This window comes from Diabrotica virgifera, chromosome 1, assembly GCF_917563875.1.
Source record: "Diabrotica virgifera virgifera chromosome 1, PGI_DIABVI_V3a".
NCBI lineage: Eukaryota > Metazoa > Arthropoda > Insecta > Coleoptera > Chrysomelidae > Diabrotica > Diabrotica virgifera.
In genome coordinates this window covers 251,282,116-251,306,265 of record NC_065443.1, presented here as the reverse complement: position 1 = coordinate 251,306,265, position 24,150 = coordinate 251,282,116, and the positions used below count along the sequence as shown (strand labels likewise).

The window sequence follows — 24,150 nt, the reverse complement described above, 5'->3', positions numbered from 1 at the left end:
CTTCTTTTTTTTGTCAAATAATTTAATTTAATAAAATTTTTTTGGACACCCTGTATAAATAATTATGTAATTGTTTATATTACTGAATAGAGAATTGAATAACCTTTCAAATGAGCTAGCAAACGACCCCTATTCTCATTTAAAAAAATCATCGATTACGTCATCACATCCAGATGGATGACGTCACTAGTATCCCATATATTCCACAATATCATAACTTAAAAATAAAAATCAACCTGTTTCGGGATTTTTTCTTAAAGTCGCCGGTTTACGAAATAACGAATTTATTCCTTTCATTTGCACCATACTGTCGGTGGAAAATAGTGTCGCGCACGCTTGATTAGCAATTAAAAAACAAAGGAGTTTTGAATATTGTATTGCAAAAAACTCTTCGGAATTTCATCAATAGATGTTTAAAGAATATCCACCTACCTTGGCAACATTCAAATTTTCAGTTTTTCACATAGTTTTTGAGGGTTAAAAATGGCCGATTTCGCAATTTTTCAATTTTTAATCGCTTATATGTCAAAAACTATCATGTTTAGAGAAAAGTCACTAAAAACCTTTTCTGTTTGGAATGATCCAAAAAAGCTAAAAAAACTTTTTCCCATGCAAAAAAAATAATTTTAGGAAAAAACCAAAAAAAAAAAAACGTTTAAATAATGTTTGACCACCTTTTGGTCCTGGCAACATGCAAATTTGTTAAAAGGAGTCCTTTTTGAGTAAGATTGTGCAAAAAATCCGAATTAGAATATTTTTCCTAGCGGATGCGCAGTGGCTTTCTGGACAAATACGACTTTGTTCCAAAATGAATCGTTTTACTTACTTACTTACTTACTTAGTCCTAAGCCTTTCTACCTTTAGGTGTAAGGCTGGTGGAGTTGCGTTTGGCATTGTAGTCTCCATGCTTTCCGATCTTGCGCTAGGTTTCTTGCACTTTCCAATGTCAATCCCTTCTTCTCGACTTCTTTCCTGATTTCATCTACCCACATAACTCTTGGTCTCCCTCTTTTGTTTTTCCCCTGCACTCTCGTTTCGAACACTCGTTTTGTTAGCCTCTCGTTCGGCATTCTACACACGTGCCCGAACCATCTAAGTTGTCCTTCTACTATTTTTTCATTGATTGGTTCTAGTTTTAGGTTTTGTCTAATTGTTTCGTTTCGTATTTTGTCTGTCCTTTTTCTGTTTGCTATTTTCCTCAGGAACCTCATTTCCATAGCATTGACTCTGGATTTTTGTCTCCCCGTCAATGTCCATGTCTCGCTGCTATACATGATTGTTGGTCTAACTACTGATTTAACGACTGCCGTTTTTACTTTTTCCGGTATCCCTTTTTTCCCAAAAAATGTTGTTTTCATAGTGTTAAATAAGCTTCCTGTTCGTCCCATTCTCTCGTTTATTTCCATGTCTTGTTTACCATTTGATTCGATTATTACTCCTAGGTATTTAAAATATTCCACTTGCTCTAGTTGTTTCCCGTCTAATTCTATTGCGTGTGTCTTCCTCGTATTTGAAATTATCATTGTTTTTGTTTTCTCTGTATTAATTTTCATATTTATGTTTGATAGTTCTTCTTCTAGGATTTCAAGATTGTTCTGTAAGTCTTCTCTGTTTTCTGCTATCAATACCATGTCGTCTGCAAATAGTAGCTCCGATAGTTGAGTCTGTTTCATTTGCCAGTATCCTAATGTTAGTTTTCTCATTCTTCTCTTGGCTTTCTTTATCGCTTCATCCAGTACCACTGAGAATAGCAGTGGACTCAGCACGCATCCCTGTTTGACGCCTTGACTTGTAGAAAATTCTCTGGATTCCTCGTTATTGGTTCTTACTGTATTTGTATTATTTTTGTACATATCCTTTATTACTTCTATTATGTGTCTGTCGACTCCCCTTTCTGTTAGTGTCTTCCAAACGTCCTTTCTTCGGATTCTGTCAAACGCCTTTTCCAGGTCAATGGAGCACATATGTATCTCTCTATTTTTCTTGATTACCTTCTCACTTACTTGTCTTAATGTGAATATTAGGTCTTGCGTGCTTCTGTCCTTCCTGAATCCACACTGTGTGTCTTCCATAGTTGTTTCTATTTGTGTTTTTATTCTTGTCTCTAGTATTCTTGCTAATACCTTCCCAGGGATACTTGATATGGTGATACCTCGGTAATTATTACAGTTTCTCTTGTCTCCCTTTTTGTGTATTGGTAATATAATGTCTTTCTTCCAGTCCCTTGGTAATTCTGCTCTATTTATGATATCATTCATTAGTTCTTTCATGCTATCCATTCCCTCTGTCCCCATGAATTTTATCATTTCCGGGGTGATATGATCCTTGCCTGGTGCTTTGCCCAGTTTTACTCTTTCTATTGCTTTCTCTAATTCCTCTCTTGTTATGGATTCCACTTGTTGTTCTTCATTCCTTTCTTGTATCTCCCCTATGTTGTCCTTGTCTACATGAGTTAGCTCTTTGAAATGTTCTCTCCATCTTTCCATTATTTGTTTTTCTTCTGTTAGTACGTTTCCATTCTTGTCTTTTATATTCGGCATCGTGTGCTCTTTCTTTTGTCTGAGTTGTTTTAATGCGCCGTAGAAGAGTTTTTGGTTTTCCCTATAATTTTTTGTCATTTTTTGTCCAAATATCTCCCATGACCTTTCCTTTCCTGCTTTCACCGCTATTTTAACCTCTTTCCTTTTTTCTTTATATGCTTCGTAATCTTCCGGGTGTTTTGTGCTTAGGTATCTTTTCCATTTGTCTTTTTTGTTCTTTATTTTCTCTCGTATTTCTTCCGTCCACCATTCTGTTCTCCTCATGTTAGTGTTTGCTATTTTTGCTTTCCCGCAAGTTTCCTCAGCTGCTTTGATTATGCTGGTTTTTAGATATTCCCATTTTTTTTTCTATATTTGTATTTTTTGCCCTACCTTTCAAAGTATTATCTAATTTTTCTTGGAATTTCTTCTTATATATTTCCTCTTTTAATTTGTAACTTTTTATTTTTTCATTTACTACCTTTCTTCTCTTTTCTTCTTTTTCCTCTGTTGTTCTCATTCTCGTTCGAGTTTGGCAAGCGAGGCGAGAGGTCGTGTGGCAGGTGTATTGGCGATAAGGTAATTTCGAATTCGAAACCTATCACAATAAAAACACCGGTTTTTTAAAAGACCTATCGTTATCGATAATCGTTAAACTTAAAAAGCGTTCTTGTGCGAAATAAAAATAAACTTCTAAGTGTATAATAATAATATTTATATTAGTGCTGAGGTTAACATTTAATTTAAAATGGCCAGTGGCGGAACAGGAACAATCCGAAAGGAAACCTATAGAAAGAATGAAGAACTATCTGATAGTGGCGACGAAGAATCTAAGAAGAAAAAATATAAAGAAGATAAATTATATTTTGAAAAGAGTAACCTGACGAGACGAACACCGAATAAAAGCAACGACACAAATGAAGAGATGATAAAAATGATGCGGGAAGTTATGTGGAAAAATGATGAAATGATGGCAGAAATAAGAACCATACGGAAAGACCAAAAAGAAACGATGGAATATATTAAGGAGCTGAAAGAAAAAAACGAAAAATTGGAAGAAGGTTTAAAAATGGCAAACAATAGAATAGAACAATTGGAAAAAGATAGACGGAGAAATAATATAGTATTAAAAGGCCTAACACTAGATGCTACCGACGGAAAGCCTGTAAAGGAGTCAGTAGAACACTTCATAGGAAGAAATCTGAAATTAGAGGTCAGACTGAGAGGAGCGGTGAAGATCGGCGACCAAATCTTTGTAGCAGAAATGGAAAACCTAACGGATAAGATGAGTGTACTAAAAAACAAAGGAAAACTGAAAAATCTACAGGGACAAAAGGTGTATATAGAATCAGATTTAACAAGAAAGGAAAGGGAAATACAAGCAAAAATTAGGAAAATGGCAAAAGAAGAAAAAGACAAAGGTAATACTACGAAGATAGGATATATGAAACTGGAGATTAATGGAAAGGAGTGGAAATGGGACCATAATAAAGAGAAACTTATACTAACTCACAGAAATATCGGGGAAGGGACTTCAAAAAACTAAAAGAAAATAATGAGACCGGACCCACAACAATGACAACCAAGGCAATGAATGGGAAAAGCGATAGAGAAAAAGATGATGCAAAGGTAAACAAGGATGAAAATAGGAAAAAGGGGAAAGCTAGATTGCAGAAAAAAGGAGAGATAAAAATGGGAACATGGAATGTGAGAAGCATCAATGGAAAAGAGGAAGAACTGGTAGAAGATATGATAAGACAAAAAATAGAAATACTAGGAATAACAGAAACGAAGATGAAAGGAAAAGGTCTTAAGAAAATACACAAAGGATATTGGTTACTTTGGGTAGGAGCGGATACAAAAGAGAGAGCAGAAGAAGGAGTCGGGATAATAATTGCACCGAATAGACTACAACACGTTATAGAAGAAACATATGTTAACCAGAGAATATTATCGGTGAAAATTAAACTGATGGACGAAGAAATATGGACAATAATAACAGCCTACGGAGTAAATGAAGATGCAAGAAAGGAAGAGAAAGATAAATTTTTCGAGGAGCTCCAAATGCAAATTGATAATGGGGAAGAAAACATAATTGTAATGGGAGATCTAAACGGTAGAGTCGGAAACAACAACAGCGGAATAGAGGAGTGCATGGGAAAAGAAGGAGAAGAAATGCTAAACAGAAATGGTGAAAGAATAATAGAAATATGTATGGAGAATAAACTAGTTATAACAAATACAAAATTTAAACATAAAGAAGTACACAAATACACGAGAGTACAAGACAGCAGAAACGAAAAATCAATCATAGATTACTTTTTGGTAAGCAGCAACAAATGGAAAAGAGTACAGGATACGAAAGTGAAAAGAGGCTCGGAGATTGGCAGTGACTACCATCTAGTAATAATGAATCGTTTTAAGGTTATAATAGTCGAGGAAACGAAGCATTTTGGCTCGCAATTTTTTCGTCCAGCATGGATTTACTTGAAATTTTCACAGAAGGTAGGGAATAGCCCAAAAATCATTTTCTATATCATACGGCTGTACGCTAAAACCTTGGGGGTGGTTGCACCCCATCTCGGGGGTGGGAATTTTTTTATTACACTTTAACCATGTAAATCGATGTAAAAACTAATTCTAAGAAAAAAATGCTTTTTACATTTTCTTCGTAAAACTAATATTTTTCGAGTTATTCGCGCTTGAAAGTAACAGTTTTTCGTCGAAAAAATCGACTTTTTTAGAGAGTTATTTGAGAATACTTCGAAAAATATGCATTTAATCAAAAAAACTGTAGATATCAAAATTGTACCTTTTAGTAACACAAACTAAATTCTTTTTCTATAATACCTTTAAGACCAATACAAACCGAGATACGGTAGGTTAAAAGTTAGCTTTTTTCGTCAAATGCATAATTTGAAATATTCAAAGCCAAATAACGGGAAACCTTTGCATTTTTCGAAGAAAACTTGAAATATCTTTTTTCAAGTATATAATTAAATGTTTCAAAAAATAATAATAAAAAATTTATAACGTGAAAATGGAGCGACTTATGATCAAAAAAAGGTCGGTACCTGCTTTTTTCTACGAAAAATTCGGTGGAAATAACCCCCTAATTAACCTCCTAATTAAAAACTGGTCTTCACCTTTCTGAAATTCCTTGTATATTTGTATTGTCAATACACCCAAGAAGTTTGACCTATTTAAAAGGCCTAATTTTAGAAAAATTGGAGTTTAAAGAAAAATTGATTTTTTGCAATTTCGTTTTTTTCAACTTTTAATTCAAAATATCTGCGATAGTGCTGAAAATACGAAAAAAAGATAGATTACTAAATTATAGACTTTTTAATAACTAAAATTATATTGTACATATCTTTTCATTACAGGTAATAGTAAGCGAGTTATACCTGTTTAAAACCTCTATTTACGAGCAAACACCGCCTTATTCGAACCCTTTAAACCCGCCCCAATTAAAAAGTAAGGGATCTAACGGAATTTAATTTACACAGTCTTATAGTTCTTCAAAAATCCTACAAAATAATTTTCAAAAAAACCTTTTATCGCCAAAAATGAAAGAGTTATGTTTATAAAACGAATTTATTTTTCGAAATATTCGAATAGTCCGCTTATGGAACATTTTCAATGCGTGTATAATACCACAGATCTGGTTCGTATACTGGAAGATAACTTAAAAACTATCTGTATTTGTACATTCGTATTTTTATGTAAATTAATGTTTTTGTAATTCATTAATTCTACTTTTTTTCTGTATAGATCTATTAAATTATCTACTTATAAAAATTGTAATGTTCTTAAGAGTGGTTTTTAAGGGTTGAAATATTATGATATTATATCCTAAAGCATAAAACAATCATTATTTTTAGCCAATCAAAACCAAATTTTACCCATATTAAAGTTTACAACGTTTTTATATAATTTTTGACAATAAGGGTAGTTTACACCCCTAAAAATAATCGACGCCCTTGAGCATGTTATAGAATATAAAGTACAGGGTGAGATGATCCTAATCCCAAATTTTTATGTAAATCGATGCAAGCCGAAATTATTCTTTTAGGATAAGTGATTTTTTATATATAGCTCCAAGAAGGGTGGTTTTAAGGGTTGAAATATTATGATAGTATATCTTAAAGCATAAAACACTTATTATGTAACTAATTAGAAACAAATGTTGACAATATTAAAGTTTAAAATGTTATTTTATAATTTTTTACAATTAGGGGTAGTTTTCACCCTTAAAAAACCAAAAGCGTACAATGGCTCAATATAGAAAATGAACTAGAGGGTGAAATGAGCCTAATCCCAAATTTTTGTACAAATAGATGCTGGACGAAAAAATTGCGAGGTTTTGCCATTTTTTCAGCTTCATTTCCTCGACTATAAACGTTGACTGATAAATATCCGTATTTTTGTCAATCAACGTTATAAGCAAAGAAAGTAGAAAAAATTCGATATTTTTCGAAATTTTTAAATATTTTAATTTTTTTATAAATGTTCCGGGCATATTTGTGAAGGAGCATAAGTCAGTTATAATTATTGAAGTTTTCACCTAATTTTATCTGCAAAAATCCGAATGCCACCTCTCACATCCACCTCAAAACATATCAGCCCTGGTCTATTTAGAATTTGCATGAAAACATATTCAGTGGAATATCGACAATTGGAAAATATGTTTTTCATTACGAGATCAAAATTCTATTATGGATGCCAGATGATCGAAACCACGTCTACAGACTACAGAAGAGTTAGAGAACGATTCACACCGCACTTGTGGAAATGATTGAACGGATGACTTGTGATCCTTGCGTTCAAAACATCCTGCAAGATCATGTTTGGCCATATGTTCGTTACATTGGATATGACAGATTCATGTTAAAGTACGATAATGCTCGACCACATACCTCTGCCATAGTAAGTACCTAATTAAATTGATGAAGTCCAAATTCGAAGATTGGATTGATCACCATTTAGCCCCGATTTAAATCCAAAAGAGCACAGGTGGGATCATCTAAGATGCCTACAGGGCCGTAACTACGATATTGGGGACCCCGGGGCAAATGTGATCTGGGGGCCCCCTACCGGGAGGTCTGGGGAATTTACCCCCAGCGCAAGGGGGGTCCGGAAAAAGGTTTGATATCTAACCCCTTGAAAGCGCATTTTCCCTCCTATGTGAATACCACACTCTCTTCTTTCTTTTTTTTTTCAGCGTGTCCTGCAATAACTTATCTTTTTCTCATGAGCACCTTTCAGTGCGTCACAGTTTTTCGATTTCTTTCTTACGCATTAAATTGTATATGACAGAAAAAAACGCACGTCGGTGATTACATTTCGTCGGTGATATCTACGAATATAGTCTGTACAATTGATAAGACTATACAAATCAAAGAAAATACCATTTTATAAATGCAATAAACACGATTGATTTGTTTTTATGCCAAATTGCAAATAAAATGTGACAACTGTCAGATTTAACTAAAATGTCATGTCACTAAAATGTATATTATCACGGACTTACCTTTTTTTCTATCATTTGTGACGCACTGAAAAATGCTCATGAAAAGAAGCATATAAAATTAACAGCGCTAATGATTACAGCTCCATCTGTAACCGACATTGCGGACGGATTATCAACGAATGTGTTCGTTCGCTACAATGTAAATGGTCTTACTTTGTACCGAACGAATAACCAAGCGAACACCTACGAATTCGTTCCTTCGTTCGTGTTCACTTTGATTTAAAAGCACCTTAAGGTGCCTTAAGCCATCCTTAAGCTACTGCAGTGTGAGCCAAGCACACGTGCCTTAAGCTACTGCAGTGTGAGCCAAGCATACTCAGTGAAGCTGCTCAGTGTACTGGTGGAACTGATCCTAATGTGCCCATTTTATCTTATGTATACCTTTCTTTTCCATATGTGGTTCCTTTCACGTACCAAGATGTAGTCTGGGGTAAATTTATTAAGACAAAGTAGCTGGGACTTGGGGTTCCTATTCCGGTTGCATTTTAGTTTTTATTTTGCCAAAATAACTAAATCCTCAGTCACAATTTATATGTTTACGAAAGGTCTCGGGGGCCCCAATTTAGCCCGGGCCCCCTCTTTTAATGGCAAAAATTTAAACTAGGTTGCGGTCTTTTTAAAATTGTGTCATTTGAAAATATTTCTTTGGGATCGGCTTTTAAAATATATATTTTTATTTTCCTCGTTAAAATCTATGCACGGGGCCCCCTTGGTCGGCGGCCCCGAGGCACTTCCCCGGTTGCCCCAATGGTAGTTACGGCCCCGAGATGCCACATACTACAAAGAAATCCCGTTTCAAATACGATAGAGCAGTTTCGGCTTGCTGCACAGAATGAATGGAATGCAATTCCAGCAGGATGTGTCCAAAATTTACTTGTAAGCATGTTGAGAAGGATGCAAGCTGTAATAAGAGCTAGAGGTGGAATACCTACTCGTTACTGATCCTGCACTTGTTTCATTTAAAAATACTGGTTTAAGCAATTTAAATTAGCATTTACGTTTAGTGTGAAATAACCTTTACATAACATTTCGCATTATTTTTTTTTGCATTTTCTGTGCATAAAAACTGAAAACTATTAAAATAAACTCTTATTCACAATAAACGACAAGAATTAAATAAAAAAAAATTGATAATTCCAAAATATTCGATAAAAAATTTATAAAAAATAACAATAAAAAAATAATAAAAAAAAACAAATTAACAATATAAAAAAAATACAACAAAAAATACAAAAAAAAATAAAAATTAAAAAAAATGAACAACTAAAACAGAGTATTATTTAGATAATAATTGTAGATAATAATATTAGTTTGTTATGTATTTAGATTTAGAAATACAGAAAAAATTCCTCTGATTGAAAAATCAAATTTGTTTGTTTTTAAAATAACAAAATGTCTGGCTAATTGGCTCGGCCAAGGCCATCAAATTCACACAAAAAAAATTGTCCTCCAATGTAGAAGCATTAGCTAAGTTTGCAGTAAATTATATAATTTAGATTCGGTTAAAAAAAAATAGTAAATATTTATTGACTAAATATTATGAAACAGGTTTGTCCATGAACTTTCCAAAGAACTTCTGCTTTGATAATGGTTAGTTCGCACTAGATAGTGTAAAATTATTCCTTTGAATCACAACCGGTCTCTATTAATTCTGATTTAACTTGACGTAAAATAAATAAGTAAATAAATAAATTTCCTGCAAGAGAAGAATAAAAAAAATACGTAGAATTTTTTTTTGTCTCAGATACAACATTAACAACTTCTCTACCAACCTTAACTCTCATTAATGGAGTTCCATTTAATATAACACTAAGAGTACTATATAAAGATTTTTTTAGATACTCTGGAGCATACCAATTCACTATACCCACCCTTGTTATAAAAGACCTAGAATTGATCAAGCAGATCGGCGTCAAAGACTTTGATCACTTTACTGACCACAGATCAATCATATCTGAAGATGCTGATCCACTATGGGCAAAGAATCTGTTTGCCTTAACAGGTACGTTATTACATTTTTTTATGACATAGATATTAATCATTCAGCCAGTCGCAATCAAATTATTGTATAATGAGTAGTATGTGTGTTGAGGAAATGTCTTGTTACTTAATAAAGTCGACTTCATTGGCTTTACAACGAGATGCTAATTGTATCCGAATGTCTGCGAAATTGGGGCAACGTTCAGACCAAAGCCTTCTTTCTAAACTATACGTTTGGTTTAAACTATACGTCAAGTCATTTATATTTTCTATAGCCTGCTTTATTCCAAGCTGTTGTGTTCTTTACTCATACGTTTTTCTTCCCTTGCTTTTTACTTTTATGTAAGGTCACTTTACTGTATTAATATTTTTGATTAAGATACGTTGACTTCAAATCGTTTTATTTCTTTAAAAACATCTTATAATATAATTTCATCTTATAATTATTTTGGTTTTTATTTTCTGAAAATATGCTTTTTCAGGTCAAAAATGGCGGGACATGAGGCCAATTCTAAGCCCATCTTTTACCAGCAGCAAAATGAGAGCGATGTTCGTTTTGATATCTGAAACGGCAGAATCTTTTACTAAACACTTTTTAGAACTCAATCAAGATGTCATAGAGATCGAAATGAAAGACACATTTACGCGTTTTACCAACGACGTTATTGCTACGACCGCTTTTGGTATTAAAATTGATTCTATGAAGAATAAAGAAAACGAATTTTTTGTCATGGGCAAAGATATCACCAACTTCAGTGGATTTTGGAAAAATCTTAAGTTTTTGGGCATAATATTTTTTCCAAGATTGTTTTCAGTAAGTAGAAATACTAAATGTGTGCCTAATGCTAATAATTTTATTTCTGTTTTAGTTTTTAAAACTTGGTATGTTCACTGGACATGTAAGAAAATTTTTCACTGATCTTATTGATGACACAATTAAAGTCAGAGAAGAAAAGGGAATAGTACGTCCAGACATGATCCATCTTTTAATGGAAGCAAGAAAAGGAGTTCATCAACATGAAGAAAAAGTTATAGATACAGGATTTGCAGTTGTCGAAGAGGCAGATTTAGGTTAGGTATTTTGATCTAGATTAATCAGGATTTATTAAACATATATTTGGATTTTAGGTAAAGGAGTCGTCAAAGAGATGACCAACATAGACATCGCTGCTCAGGCGATGATCTTCTTCTTTGCTGGTTTTGATTCGGTATCTTCGTTAATGTGTTTCCTATCCTATGAATTGGCAATCAATCCTGACATTCAGAACAGCCTTAGAACAGAAATAGAGGACACGTTAGAGCAGTATAATGGCAAGGTGCCATATGAAGCGATATTAAAAATGAAATATTTAGATATGGTAGTGTCAGGTAAGAAGAATAAAAGACTAGTTGGAATTACATAATTTTAATTAATTTTTGTAATGGTAAAAACAATAAAAACACAATGTTTCATAATTATTTTGATGGTAAGGGTACCCGCCGTTAAGATAGGCACTTTTAATAATAATATTCATAGCAATTTTAGCCCTCTACCCTCCTTTCCCCTTACTCTGCCCCAAACGTTATTTTTTCGTTTTAATTTTTTTTTGGGGGGATGCAATCAATTTAAAAAATTCAAAAAATTCACAAGCATATTTGAAGCTTTTACAAAACATGTCTATTTTTTATAGCCGTTGAATTGAGTGTACATAGCCACAAAATGCATTTTAATTATTTTTTTTTTGGAAAAAAGCACATAACTGTTTTTTGTAGATGTCTTTTTTTTCAGATTTTCCTGTAAGGAGCGAAATCTTCAAAAATGCGAAAAACTGTTTTTTGGGGAATTTTTACATTTCATAGACATTAAATAAATAATAAAATTATTTTTTTTTCGTCTATATGATCAAAAAATAAGACGCGCAATTTTAACCATCAACTCCCTTCCCCTCCCCCTCCACCAAAATATAATTTTCTCGTTTTTATTTTTTTAGGTGGCATGCAATAAATTTAAAAATTTCAGAAAATTCACAAGCTTAGTTGAGGCTTTTACATAAGATGAGTTAGTACATATCCTCAAAATAGGAAGAAATAGGTATGTTCAAACCCCCAAAAAATGAGAGGATTTTTTGGGGGCCCTTTTTGGGGATTTGAACGTATTTTTCCCATTTTGGAATGTCCTAAAGTACTCAGTTACTTCAAATTGTATACAGGGTGTCTCCGAAAATAGTGCGTTCCTTAAAGGTATAGATAGAAGGCACGATGTAGAGCAAAAAACGAAAATACATTTTGATATGCAAATTGAAATCTGGCAACACCGTGCAACACAAAAGCAAGCTAGAGGTTGACACATTTAATAATAGTAGGTTTGTAGGTCATTTGTATCTGGTAGGTAGTAAAGTAAAAATGTAAATATCAACCAAATGGCTAGTGTTTACATTTTTTCACCCCGTCCTCGTCCCCTATTTTGTTACTGACATTGGATATTTCGGGTAATTTAGTTTTATTCCAAAAGAACAGGTATTTCTTAACAACGAGAAATTAACAAGAATACAGAAAGGGTAAAGGGTACAATATTTTATGAATTACCCAGAACAATAACTGGAGAGGTCTATATCCGACATAATTTAGTTGACTATGGCATTACTAACAACTGGATATGTCGAATCGATGCATGGTAGCTTTTAACATATATTATAAAAGTTATTATCAATTAAGTACAAACATTTAATTTAATTTTTAGACCACAAGTAAACAAATTACTGGTAGTCGGAGCATAATGTAAAAAACTAAAGTAGACCAATTGTTAAACGTTGTCTGGTGTATTTAATTTCCACTGTAAACTATGTACCTAATTCAGTAAAAACCATTGCATTCAACAACTTTAAAGCTTAATAAATACATAATACTAGTTTAGTTAACAGATAAAGTGTTTCTTATTGTAAATAATTATTTTGCAGGTAGGTACCTACATCTACGGATGTCAACAACGCTAAAAATCACACCTCAAATAGTAAATAAACAAGGGGTTCCAAAATTTCCACAGTTACAGGTTCTTCTACGCCATGTTGCCAGGTCATATAAATTTATGAAAATAAAAATTCACTAATATGGAGAACAATGTATTTTTTTTGGAAACGGGTAACTTTAGGAAAAAATGTTATAGGACATTTTTGTTCTAAATTTTGTATTATATCCACACCTTAAAGGAACGCACTCTATTCTGGGACACCCTGTCTAACCTATAAAAAATGTGGATTTGATCTATTTTGAAGTCTATAAAATGAGATAAAATCACCAGAATCATCCTAAAAATCAGTTTTTTGAATTTTTAAGGGTAGCACTCCTTACGAAGAAGTCTGAAAAAATTAGAAATATAGGTATGATAAAATACACAAAACAAAAAATAGACCTGCAGCCATCTCCAAAAATTATAGGTAAGCTTTAAAAAAAAATAAAATGCATTTTTTGGGTTATGTACCGGGTGTCCCAATAAGAATGGCTCTCGGCCATATCTCAGGAACCGTTTATAGTACAGCTTTGAGAAAAAAATATTTATAACAAAAGTTGCCTCGGGAAAAGCCTGGAAATTATTTTCATAATTGTAGGTCCACCGCTAGAGGGCGTAATTGAATATCATAAATTAGAAAATCAAAATTTTACCAAATTTACCTAATGAAAGGGCACTGGAAATCCAATTATCGTATTCTTCATAAAATTCTGCGCATATTTGATTTCACAAGTTCTACCTTTGCAAATAAGAGTGGGGGTGAGTGGGAACCTTCTTATGAAAAAATGGCTGTAAGTCCGGTTCTGCTAAATCGAATTTTGCGTACTTAGTCTTGTTGAAAACAGCTCTTTTTCGTCAATGTAACTGTCATATTTTCGAAATAGCCTAATAAGTAATATGCCAGCTAGAAGGCGTTATTTAAATATTTTCAGAAATCTAGTTTTCTTTGGAAAATATTAAATACAAGTATGCATTTTTAATCCTGTATTAAAAAATTAGACCAAATTAGGAACATAATACCGAAAACCGTATGTCGATACCTTTTTTCTATCTCGAGATATTTTAAGAAATGTGTAAATTTTAAACATAACTGTTACTGTCACCGGTAAACGAGGTTAAGGAAAAGTAGTGCGCTATGGAAAAAACAAATAAACATTTTCCAGATGTAAATGTATCAGTGGCGGCTTTTCTTTATGTGCTGCTGAGCTGCAGAACTACCAAACAACCATAGCAAATCTTAATTATTAAAGAATAATTAATATAGTTTTATTTCAAATCTGCCATATTATCATATTAAACATCAACTGTTAATAATAATTCACCAACAACGATGATTAATATTATTTTTTTTACGTATTTACTCCTCTAGTGAAACCGTATAATTTTTTTACGTATTTGGTGCTCCAGTGAAGCAATCTTTTTACGTATTTGCTGCTCCAGTGAAGCCGCGTCGATAACAACCGAAACACTGGCAGCGGTAAAATGCATTTATTAGGCAAACGGCGATCTTAGCCGATGTGCTTCGGCAATCGGCTGATTAACGGCCTCGGAAATGTGTTTGCGAGCTGCAATTCACGACAGTTATTCGTGACCGTTGCATCTGTGCCGTGTTTAGAAATTCTTAGGTTACAATTTTGTTTAATTTGTTTTGTTCGAGCGTGTTTAAAACAATGGAGTTTCAATTTAAATTAGGTGTAAATAAATTTCAAAAACTTCACTATCAACAACAGTTGATTATAAAAGAACGTGGCCGTCCTATGCCTGATCTTAATATTGAAGTGTCCGGTAAAAGCCGTGGAAAAACATATACGCGTAAATTTAATAAAGACATGTATCTACGAAATCAGTGGATTTGTGGATGTTCCGAAAAAAATGCTTTTTTCTGTTTTCCGTGTGCATTATTCGGCGCAGATAAAGAGGAAAAATTGTGGCGCGAGACAGGAGTGCGGGATCTAGTGCATTTAAGTGAAAAAATAAAGAAGCATGAAAACACGCAAACTCATATGAACAATGAAATGCGATTTGCATTATTTGGGAAACTTAATATACAGGCCCAACTTGACTCTGCTTATTGGATAAATATACAAAAACACAATGAAGAGGTGACGAAAAACAGGTATGTTTTGTCAAAAATAATTGACTGTATAAAATTCTGTGGGGCTTTTGAGCTCGCCTTACGAGGACACGATGAATCTGAAACATCAGATAACCCTGGAATTTTTCGTGGTTTAGTGAATTTTTCTGCTGAACTTGATAAAACACTTAGTGAACACCTTACAAATGCGACAATTTTCAAAGGTACCTCAAAAACAATACAAAATGATATTTTGGATTGCATGCTAGAAGTGTACGCTGAGGAGATTTTAAACGAAATCAATGAAGCCCCATTTTTAGCAGTGATAGCTGATGAGACAACGGATGTTTCTATGAAATTTCAAATGGTCATTGTTTTTCGTTATGTAAAAAACGGTGCTCCAGTTGAAAGGTTTTGGACTTTTTTGCTTCCAGAAAAACATGATGCTGAAACCTTAGCTAACACAATTTTGAATGTTTTAGACCCAATATTAAAGAATAACAAAAATAAGCTCATTGCACAAAGTTATGACGGAGCAGCTGTTATGAGTGGGATACATGGCGGAGTGCAAACAATAATTAAGAGAAAATATGAAACTGCTCATTTTGTGCACTGTTACGCCCATCAATTGAATCTAATAATGTCAAGAGCATGTTCTATTAATTCCCAAGTACGCGTATTTTTTGGAGATTTACATGATATACCTGGATTTTTTAGTCATTCACCTCAAAGAATAGCTGTCTTAAATCAAATAGTTGGAAAAAATATTCCTCGTTCAATCCCTACACGCTGGAATTTCAATATTCGTACAGTAAATGTCGTTTACGAATATAGAGACTTTATTATTGAGTGTATGGAGCAACTAGAAGAAGAGTCAAATGCTATTACTTCCAAGGAAGCAAGAGGACTTAGACGTATTCTGGAAGATCAAAATTTTACTTTCTGGCTGACTGTTTTTCATTATATTATGCCACATGTTGACGTTTTGTACAATAATCTTCAAAAAAAGAACATGGACCCAACCGAAGCACAGAAAGCTATACATGTTTTTGAGCAAAGTATTAACAATGTCCGAAATAAAATAGACCCTATCATACATCAAGCTTCAAATTTAAATGCGGCGCCTAGTGTCCAAAAAAGGAAACGCCCAAATAACAGCCAACAGGATCACCGTATTGCCTGTCTAGAAGTTTGTGATGTTATTATAAACAATGCAAAAGAACGGTTTGCATATACAAATCATCTAGTTGCCGCAACACTTTTATCTTCAGAACATTTCGAAAAATATAATAATAAGTTTCCTGAAAATGAATTGGATTTAACTTGTACAGCTTATAACTTCTTTGATAAAAACCGTTTGCGAACAGAACTGTCAGTTTTGTATTCCAATATCGAGTGTAGAACATTAAAAGGTGCAGTGCCTTTACTAAAATTTATAATTTCTAATAATTTAGAGGACACATTAACAGAAACCAAAAAGTTGATACAAATTCTGGTGACTACGCCAATGACCACAGCAGAAGCTGAACGTAGTTTTTCAACTTTAAAACGGATCAAAACATTTTTAAGAAATTCAATGCGCGAAGACAGATTAACAGCCCTTTCCACACTCTCGATAGAAAAAAAGTTCATCGCTTCAATACCGAACTTTAACGATAAAGTAATCGAAAAGTTTGCGACAAAAAAGGACCGGCGTATTAATTTCCAATTTAGAAAAATGCAATAAATGTAAGTTAATCAGATTTTTATAGCATGTCGTTATTAGTTACTATTAATTAGTATTAAAGCTAATTTTATTGTTTTTGTTTTCGTATGTTATTCTATTTCTATTATTTTATATTGGCCGTGGTTCATGCAGCACACCCTATAGCAGATGTCACGAGCCGCCACTGAAATGTATATAATTAATTTTATTAAAATAACAATAAGACAAACAACACTATAAAATATAACAAAGAAATAAAAGCAACTACTTGCTTAGTCTTAGTGATTGCCTAAATATTTAAATTGTTGCTCATCGTTTTCGATGCAAGCATTTACTCTTTCAAGAGTAGATTGAATAGCAACATATTTAACTGTTTTAGACTTTTATTTATGGGAACGGATTAAAGACTTTGGTTTTGTTGCTTGGGCCACTACTCGAGAAAACATGATCTAGAATCTAGAGAATACGAAACGCCATTCAAAGCATTGCGAAAGCAGAAATTGAGACTGCTGTTTAATATACTCTTGAAAGAGTAAATACTTGCATCGAAAATGATGGGCAACAATTTGAACATTTGGGTCGTCACTAAGTAAGTATATAGTTGCTTTTATTTCTTTTTTATATTTTATAGTGTTTGTCTTATTGTTGTTTTAATTAATTATATACGTTTACATCTGCAAAATGTTTCTTTGTTTTTTGCATAGCACACTACTTTTCCTTAACTTCGTTTACCGGTGACTTTAACAGTTGTTTATAATTTACACGTTTCTTAAGATATCTCGAGATAGAAAAAAGGTATCGACATGCTATTTTCGGTATTATGTTGCTACTTTTGTCTAATTTTGTAATACAGGATTAAAAATGCATACTTGTATTTAATTTTCTCCAAAGAAAACTAGATTTCTGAAAATAATTAAATAACGACTACTAGCTGGCATATTACTTATTAGGCTATTTCGAAAATAAGACTCTTACATTGACGAAAAAGAGCTGTTTTCAACAATACCAAGTATGCAAAATTAGATTTAGCAAAACCGGACTTACAGCCATTTTTTCACAAGAAGGTTCCCACTCACCCCCATCTCTTATTTGCAAAGGTAGACTTAAACTTGTGAAATCAGATATGCGCAGAATTTTATGAAGAATACGATGATTTGACTTCCAGTGCCCTTTCATTAGGTAAATTTTGTAAAATTTTGGGTTTTTAATTTTTGATATTCAATTACGCCCTCTAGCGGTGGACCTACAATTATGAAAATAACTTCCAGGCTTTTCCCGAGGCAACTTTTGTTATAAATATTTTTTTCTCAAAGCTGTACTATGAGCGGTTCCTGAGATATGGACGAGAGCCATTCTTATTGGTACACCCGGTACACTCAGCCTACGGTGCTAAAAACATAGACATGTTTTGTAAAAGCCTCAACTATGCGTGTGAATTTTTTGAAATATTTGAATTGACTGCATCCAATCTAAAAAACTAAAAACGAAAAAATTACGTTTTTGATTGTGGATATATGGGTTAAAATGGCGCTGATTCTTATTTTTCAATCACATAGAACGTAAAAAATGAAAAAAAATTGAATTCTTGTGATTCTAGTGTGATTTATTTAAATTTTAATTTATATTTTGTAGAGGCGCTTCGAAAATGGCCAACAGGTGTAGCAGTAGACAGAATTTGCACCAAACCATACACAATTGAACCTGCCACACCAGATGAGAAACCTGTCTACCTCGAGAAAGGCACGACAATATGGTTTCCAATCTATGGTTTACACCGTGATCCTCAGTACTATCCAGACCCTGAGAAGTTTGACCCTGAGAGATTTAACGATGAAAACAAATCAAAGATTCAAACTTACGCTTACATCCCGTTCGGTGTTGGACCTAGGAACTGCATCGGATCTAGATTTGCACTTTTGGAGACTAAGGTCGTGTTCTTCCATTTATTGGCCAACTATGAGATTGAGCCTTCGGCTAAAACACAAATACCGCTGAAACTTTCTAAGAAGCAGTTCAATTTGGCTGCCGAAGGGGGCTTTTGGTTCAATCTGAAACGTATAAGGAAATAAACTGAAGTTGAAATGATGAGATATATTACATTAAAAAGCATTTATCAATAAACTGATTTTGATAATATTAATATATTGGTATTAGATACAGTCGGAAAAATGAAAGAATACCCATGAACGAACATATAAAACACGCTGTATTTTCCTGTCACCGTGTCTCAAAGAAAATTGTCCAGTGGAAATACATGTAACAATAATTGTTACATGTACTTGCGCTGGCCAATTTTTTGTGTGACACGGTGACAGGAAAATACAGCGTGTTTTATATGTTCGTTCATGGGTATTCTTTCATTTTTCCTACTGTATCTAGTCCATATATTTAAATAAAACTATACAGGGTGTAACAAAAATATAGGTCATACATTATACCACATATTCTGGGACCAAAAATAGGTTGGTTGAACCTAACTTACCTTAGTACAAATGTGCACACAAAAAAAAGTTACAGCTCTTTGAAGTTACAAAATGAAAATCGATTTTTTCCAATACATCTAAAACTATTCGAGATTTTTTATTGAAAATGGACATGTGGTATTCTTATGGCAGGAAAATCTTAAAAAAAATTATAGTGAAATTTGTGCACCCCATAAAAATTTAATGGGGGTTTTATTCCCTCAAACCCCCCAAACTTTTGCATACGTTCCAATTAAATTAATATTGTGATACCATTAGTTAAACACAATGTTTTCAAAACTTTTTTGCCTCTTAGTACTTTTTCATAAAGCCAGTTTTTATCGAGATATTTTGAATATTTGTCAAATCCACCACATTTTTGTATATGTTTACGTATGACTATAAGAGACCTGGTAATAACATGAAGATTTACATTTTTACGTATGTTTTGAACCAATTTAAAAAAGAAGCCACATCTCGATAACAGATGCCTTATCGAAAAAATAGTAAGAGGCAAAAAAGTTTTAGAAACACTGTGTTTAACTAATGGTACCACAATAATAGTTTAATTGTAATGTATACAAATATTTGGGGGGTTTAAAATAACAAAGCTCCCATAAAATTTTTATGTAAACATATTAAAAAGAAGCCGCGTCTCGATAAAAACTAGATTATCGAGAAAATATTAAGAAGCAAACATTTTTAAAAATACTGTGTTTAGCTAATGGTATCACAATAATAATTTAATTGGAACGTACGCAAAAGTTTGGGGGGTTTAAGGGAACAAAACCCCCATAAAATTTTTATGGGGTGCACAAATTTCACTATAATTTTTTTTAAAGATTTTCCTGCCATAAGAATGCCACTTGTCTATTTTCAATAAAAAATCTCTAAGAGTTTCGATATATGGAAAAAAATCGATTTTCATTTTGTAACTTCAAAGGGCTGTAACTTTTTTTATGTGCACATTTGTACTAAGGTAAGTTAGGTTAAATCTATCTATTTTTAGTCCCAGAATATGTGATTTAATTTATGACCTGCATTTTTGTTACACCCTGTATACTTATATCTAATTAAGTGATACTTATTTTTAATACTTAGAGATTGTGTGTTACGTTTACCATTTATTTTATTAATAAATATATTTTTACGATTTTTGTTTATTTTTTTCCGATTTTTCATCTTATAATTTCTTAGTTACTTGCGTACAAATGTACTGTAGAATTGAATTTTAAAAGTATCAAACCTTTGTATCGGTACTACTTGTAATCGGTGGTTTTCATAAAATGTTTATATTTGAAACGGGTTCTTTAAACTCTATGACTCAATGTTATCAGAAAGATCATGTGGTTTGGTGTTATCCACAAGCAGCGAATTTTGACCTCGTTTCTTGAATATACCGCAACATGTTTCAATATTTTTTATGTTCTGTAGAGACCTAATTATTAATAATAGATTATTTTCGTCCTTGTTGTGTCATTTTTACCGATCTCTTAGCAGGTTTCAAATCTCCCCTTATTGCGTTTTATTCCTCCTCTTTTAGCTGGTTGCTTATTTTCTAAATTATTCTACGATTTTTATGAACGGAAGAGGGAAAAACACTAGAATAGATTCTAAATAGATGATAACTAATCGAAAGGAAAAGACAATACAGGGTGAGGCAGATAAAGGGCCTATTAGGAATATCTCGAGAACTAAAGGTAAGAAAATCATGAAAATTGTTATACAGGGGTTTTGAGGTGTGAACTATTTAATGAAAATATTTTGGTCTCTTTGCTACTTCCGGTTATACCGGAAGTTGATTGTAACTTCGTTTTTTTAAATGGGACACCCTGTATATTTTTACATTTTTGGATTCTCCTCGATTTCTTCTTTCTTTAAATATAAGGTTTTGTAATATTATACACGGTAGGTTAAAAGATAATTACGTTTTCTTATTAATTTCGTAGCAATATTCACACCCTGTAGGCTTGTAGTAGTTTGACTTCTATTCTATTTATGTTCAAATGATTTTTAATATAGTCTTCTATTGTTAACAAATATTAGTATAGCTAAATTTTTCCTTTTAGTATACAGGGTTGGTCGAAACACGGAATGAGTATTTTCTGAGTTTTCTTAAATGGAACACCCTGTATTTTAGTATTGTAATGAAATGTTGTTTTATGGTACATTTTAATTACTTAAGCACTCCCTATACCTCACTGCTTTAATTTGTGAGTTATTGGTGATTCAAGCAAAACATTAATTGCAACACAAAATATGTGAAATTGTATTAGGTTGGCCGTGAAAATATTCAATCACAAATAATTTTTTGGAAATAAATACATATTAATCTAGACTGATACTTAAAATTGCCAATAATGGTTGAACTGTCAAAATACCATCGAAGTTAAGATTGTTGGTGCGATTAACAATTAAGCACAAATTAAAGCAGTTAGGTATAGGGAATGCTTAAGAAATAAAAAAGTACCATGAAATATCATTTCATTACAATACTAAAATATAGTTACCTGATTGACTTACCTGAATTACTTTTGTGTTTCAAAATATTTTAAATTACTGACAACAAATATAAAAGACTAAGTGTAACATCAGGACTTGGACAAGGAGACCCCTTATCACTGTTGCTATTCAATTTGGCCTTAGAATATGTAATCAGTAAAATATCATCTAAGCTGGCAGGAGGATTTGCGAATTGAGAATAAAAATTAATATTAACCTTTGCTGATGACATAGGTACAGTCGTTTATTCTACAAGAGACGTGAGAGAGGTGTTTTCACAACTCGATAAAGAAACATGTAGTCTGGGCTTTCAAATAAATGAAGAGAAGACGAAATACATACTAGTAACCAGTGGCGGCTTTTCTTTATGTGCTGCTGAGCTGCAGAACTACCAAACAACCATAGCAAATCTTAATTATTAAAGAATAATTAATATAGTTTTATTTCAAATCTGCCATATTATCATATTAAACATCAACTGTTAATAATAATTCACCAACAACGATGATTAATATTATTTTTTTTACGTATTTACTCCTCTAGTGAAACCGTATAATTTTTTTACGTATTTGGTGCTCCAGTGAAGCAATCTTTTTACGTATTTGCTGCTCCAGTGAAGCCGCGTCGATAACAACCGAAACACTGGCAGCGGTAAAATGCATTTATTAGGCAAACGGCGATCTTAGCCGATGTGCTTCGGCAATCGGCTGATTAACGGCCTCGGAAATGTGTTTGCGAGCTGCAATTCACGACAGTTATTCGTGACCGTTGCATCTGTGCCGTGTTTAGAAATTCTTAGGTTACAATTTTGTTTAATTTGTTTTGTTCGAGCGTGTTTAAAACAATGGAGTTTCAATTTAAATTAGGTGTAAATAAATTTCAAAAACTTCACTATCAACAACAGTTGATTATAAAAGAACGTGGCCGTCCTATGCCTGATCTTAATATTGAAGTGTCCGGTAAAAGCCGTGGAAAAACATATACGCGTAAATTTAATAAAGACATGTATCTACGAAATCAGTGGATTTGTGGATGTTCCGAAAAAAATGCTTTTTTCTGTTTTCCGTGTGCATTATTCGGCGCAGATAAAGAGGAAAAATTGTGGCGCGAGACAGGAGTGCGGGATCTAGTGCATTTAAGTGAAAAAATAAAGAAGCATGAAAACACGCAAACTCATATGAACAATGAAATGCGATTTGCATTATTTGGGAAACTTAATATACAGGCCCAACTTGACTCTGCTTATTGGATAAATATACAAAAACACAATGAAGAGGTGACGAAAAACAGGTATGTTTTGTCAAAAATAATTGACTGTATAAAATTCTGTGGGGCTTTTGAGCTCGCCTTACGAGGACACGATGAATCTGAAACATCAGATAACCCTGGAATTTTTCGTGGTTTAGTGAATTTTTCTGCTGAACTTGATAAAACACTTAGTGAACACCTTACAAATGCGACAATTTTCAAAGGTACCTCAAAAACAATACAAAATGATATTTTGGATTGCATGCTAGAAGTGTACGCTGAGGAGATTTTAAACGAAATCAATGAAGCCCCATTTTTAGCAGTGATAGCTGATGAGACAACGGATGTTTCTATGAAATTTCAAATGGTCATTGTTTTTCGTTATGTAAAAAACGGTGCTCCAGTTGAAAGGTTTTGGACTTTTTTGCTTCCAGAAAAACATGATGCTGAAACCTTAGCTAACACAATTTTGAATGTTTTAGACCCAATATTAAAGAATAACAAAAATAAGCTCATTGCACAAAGTTATGACGGAGCAGCTGTTATGAGTGGGATACATGGCGGAGTGCAAACAATAATTAAGAGAAAATATGAAACTGCTCATTTTGTGCACTGTTACGCCCATCAATTGAATCTAATAATGTCAAGAGCATGTTCTATTAATTCCCAAGTACGCGTATTTTTTGGAGATTTACATGATATACCTGGATTTTTTAGTCATTCACCTCAAAGAATAGCTGTCTTAAATCAAATAGTTGGAAAAAATATTCCTCGTTCAATCCCTACACGCTGGAATTTCAATATTCGTACAGTAAATGTCGTTTACGAATATAGAGACTTTATTATTGAGTGTATGGAGCAACTAGAAGAAGAGTCAAATGCTATTACTTCCAAGGAAGCAAGAGGACTTAGACGTATTCTGGAAGATCAAAATTTTACTTTCTGGCTGACTGTTTTTCATTATATTATGCCACATGTTGACGTTTTGTACAATAATCTTCAAAAAAAGAACATGGACCCAACCGAAGCACAGAAAGCTATACATGTTTTTGAGCAAAGTATTAACAATGTCCGAAATAAAATAGACCCTATCATACATCAAGCTTCAAATTTAAATGCGGCGCCTAGTGTCCAAAAAAGG

The 24,150-nt window shown here is 33.0% G+C and overlaps 1 protein-coding gene across 1 annotated transcript in view; it reads left to right on the top strand.

Moving 5' to 3' along the window:
- LOC126879084 (cytochrome P450 9e2-like) overlaps nt 1-20,412 on the top strand; it is a 38,429-nt gene extending 18,017 nt beyond the window's left edge. Inside the window, exons 3-7 of the mRNA XM_050642000.1 lie at nt 9,891-10,054; nt 10,515-10,846; nt 10,902-11,103; nt 11,161-11,400; nt 18,430-20,412. Coding sequence (XP_050497957.1) covers nt 9,891-10,054; nt 10,515-10,846; nt 10,902-11,103; nt 11,161-11,400; nt 18,430-18,866 — 1,375 coding nt within the window. The 3' untranslated portion in view covers nt 18,867-20,412. The remainder of the gene's footprint in view (nt 1-9,890; nt 10,055-10,514; nt 10,847-10,901; nt 11,104-11,160; nt 11,401-18,429) is intronic.
- The last annotated feature ends 3,738 nt before the right edge of the window (nt 20,413-24,150 follow it).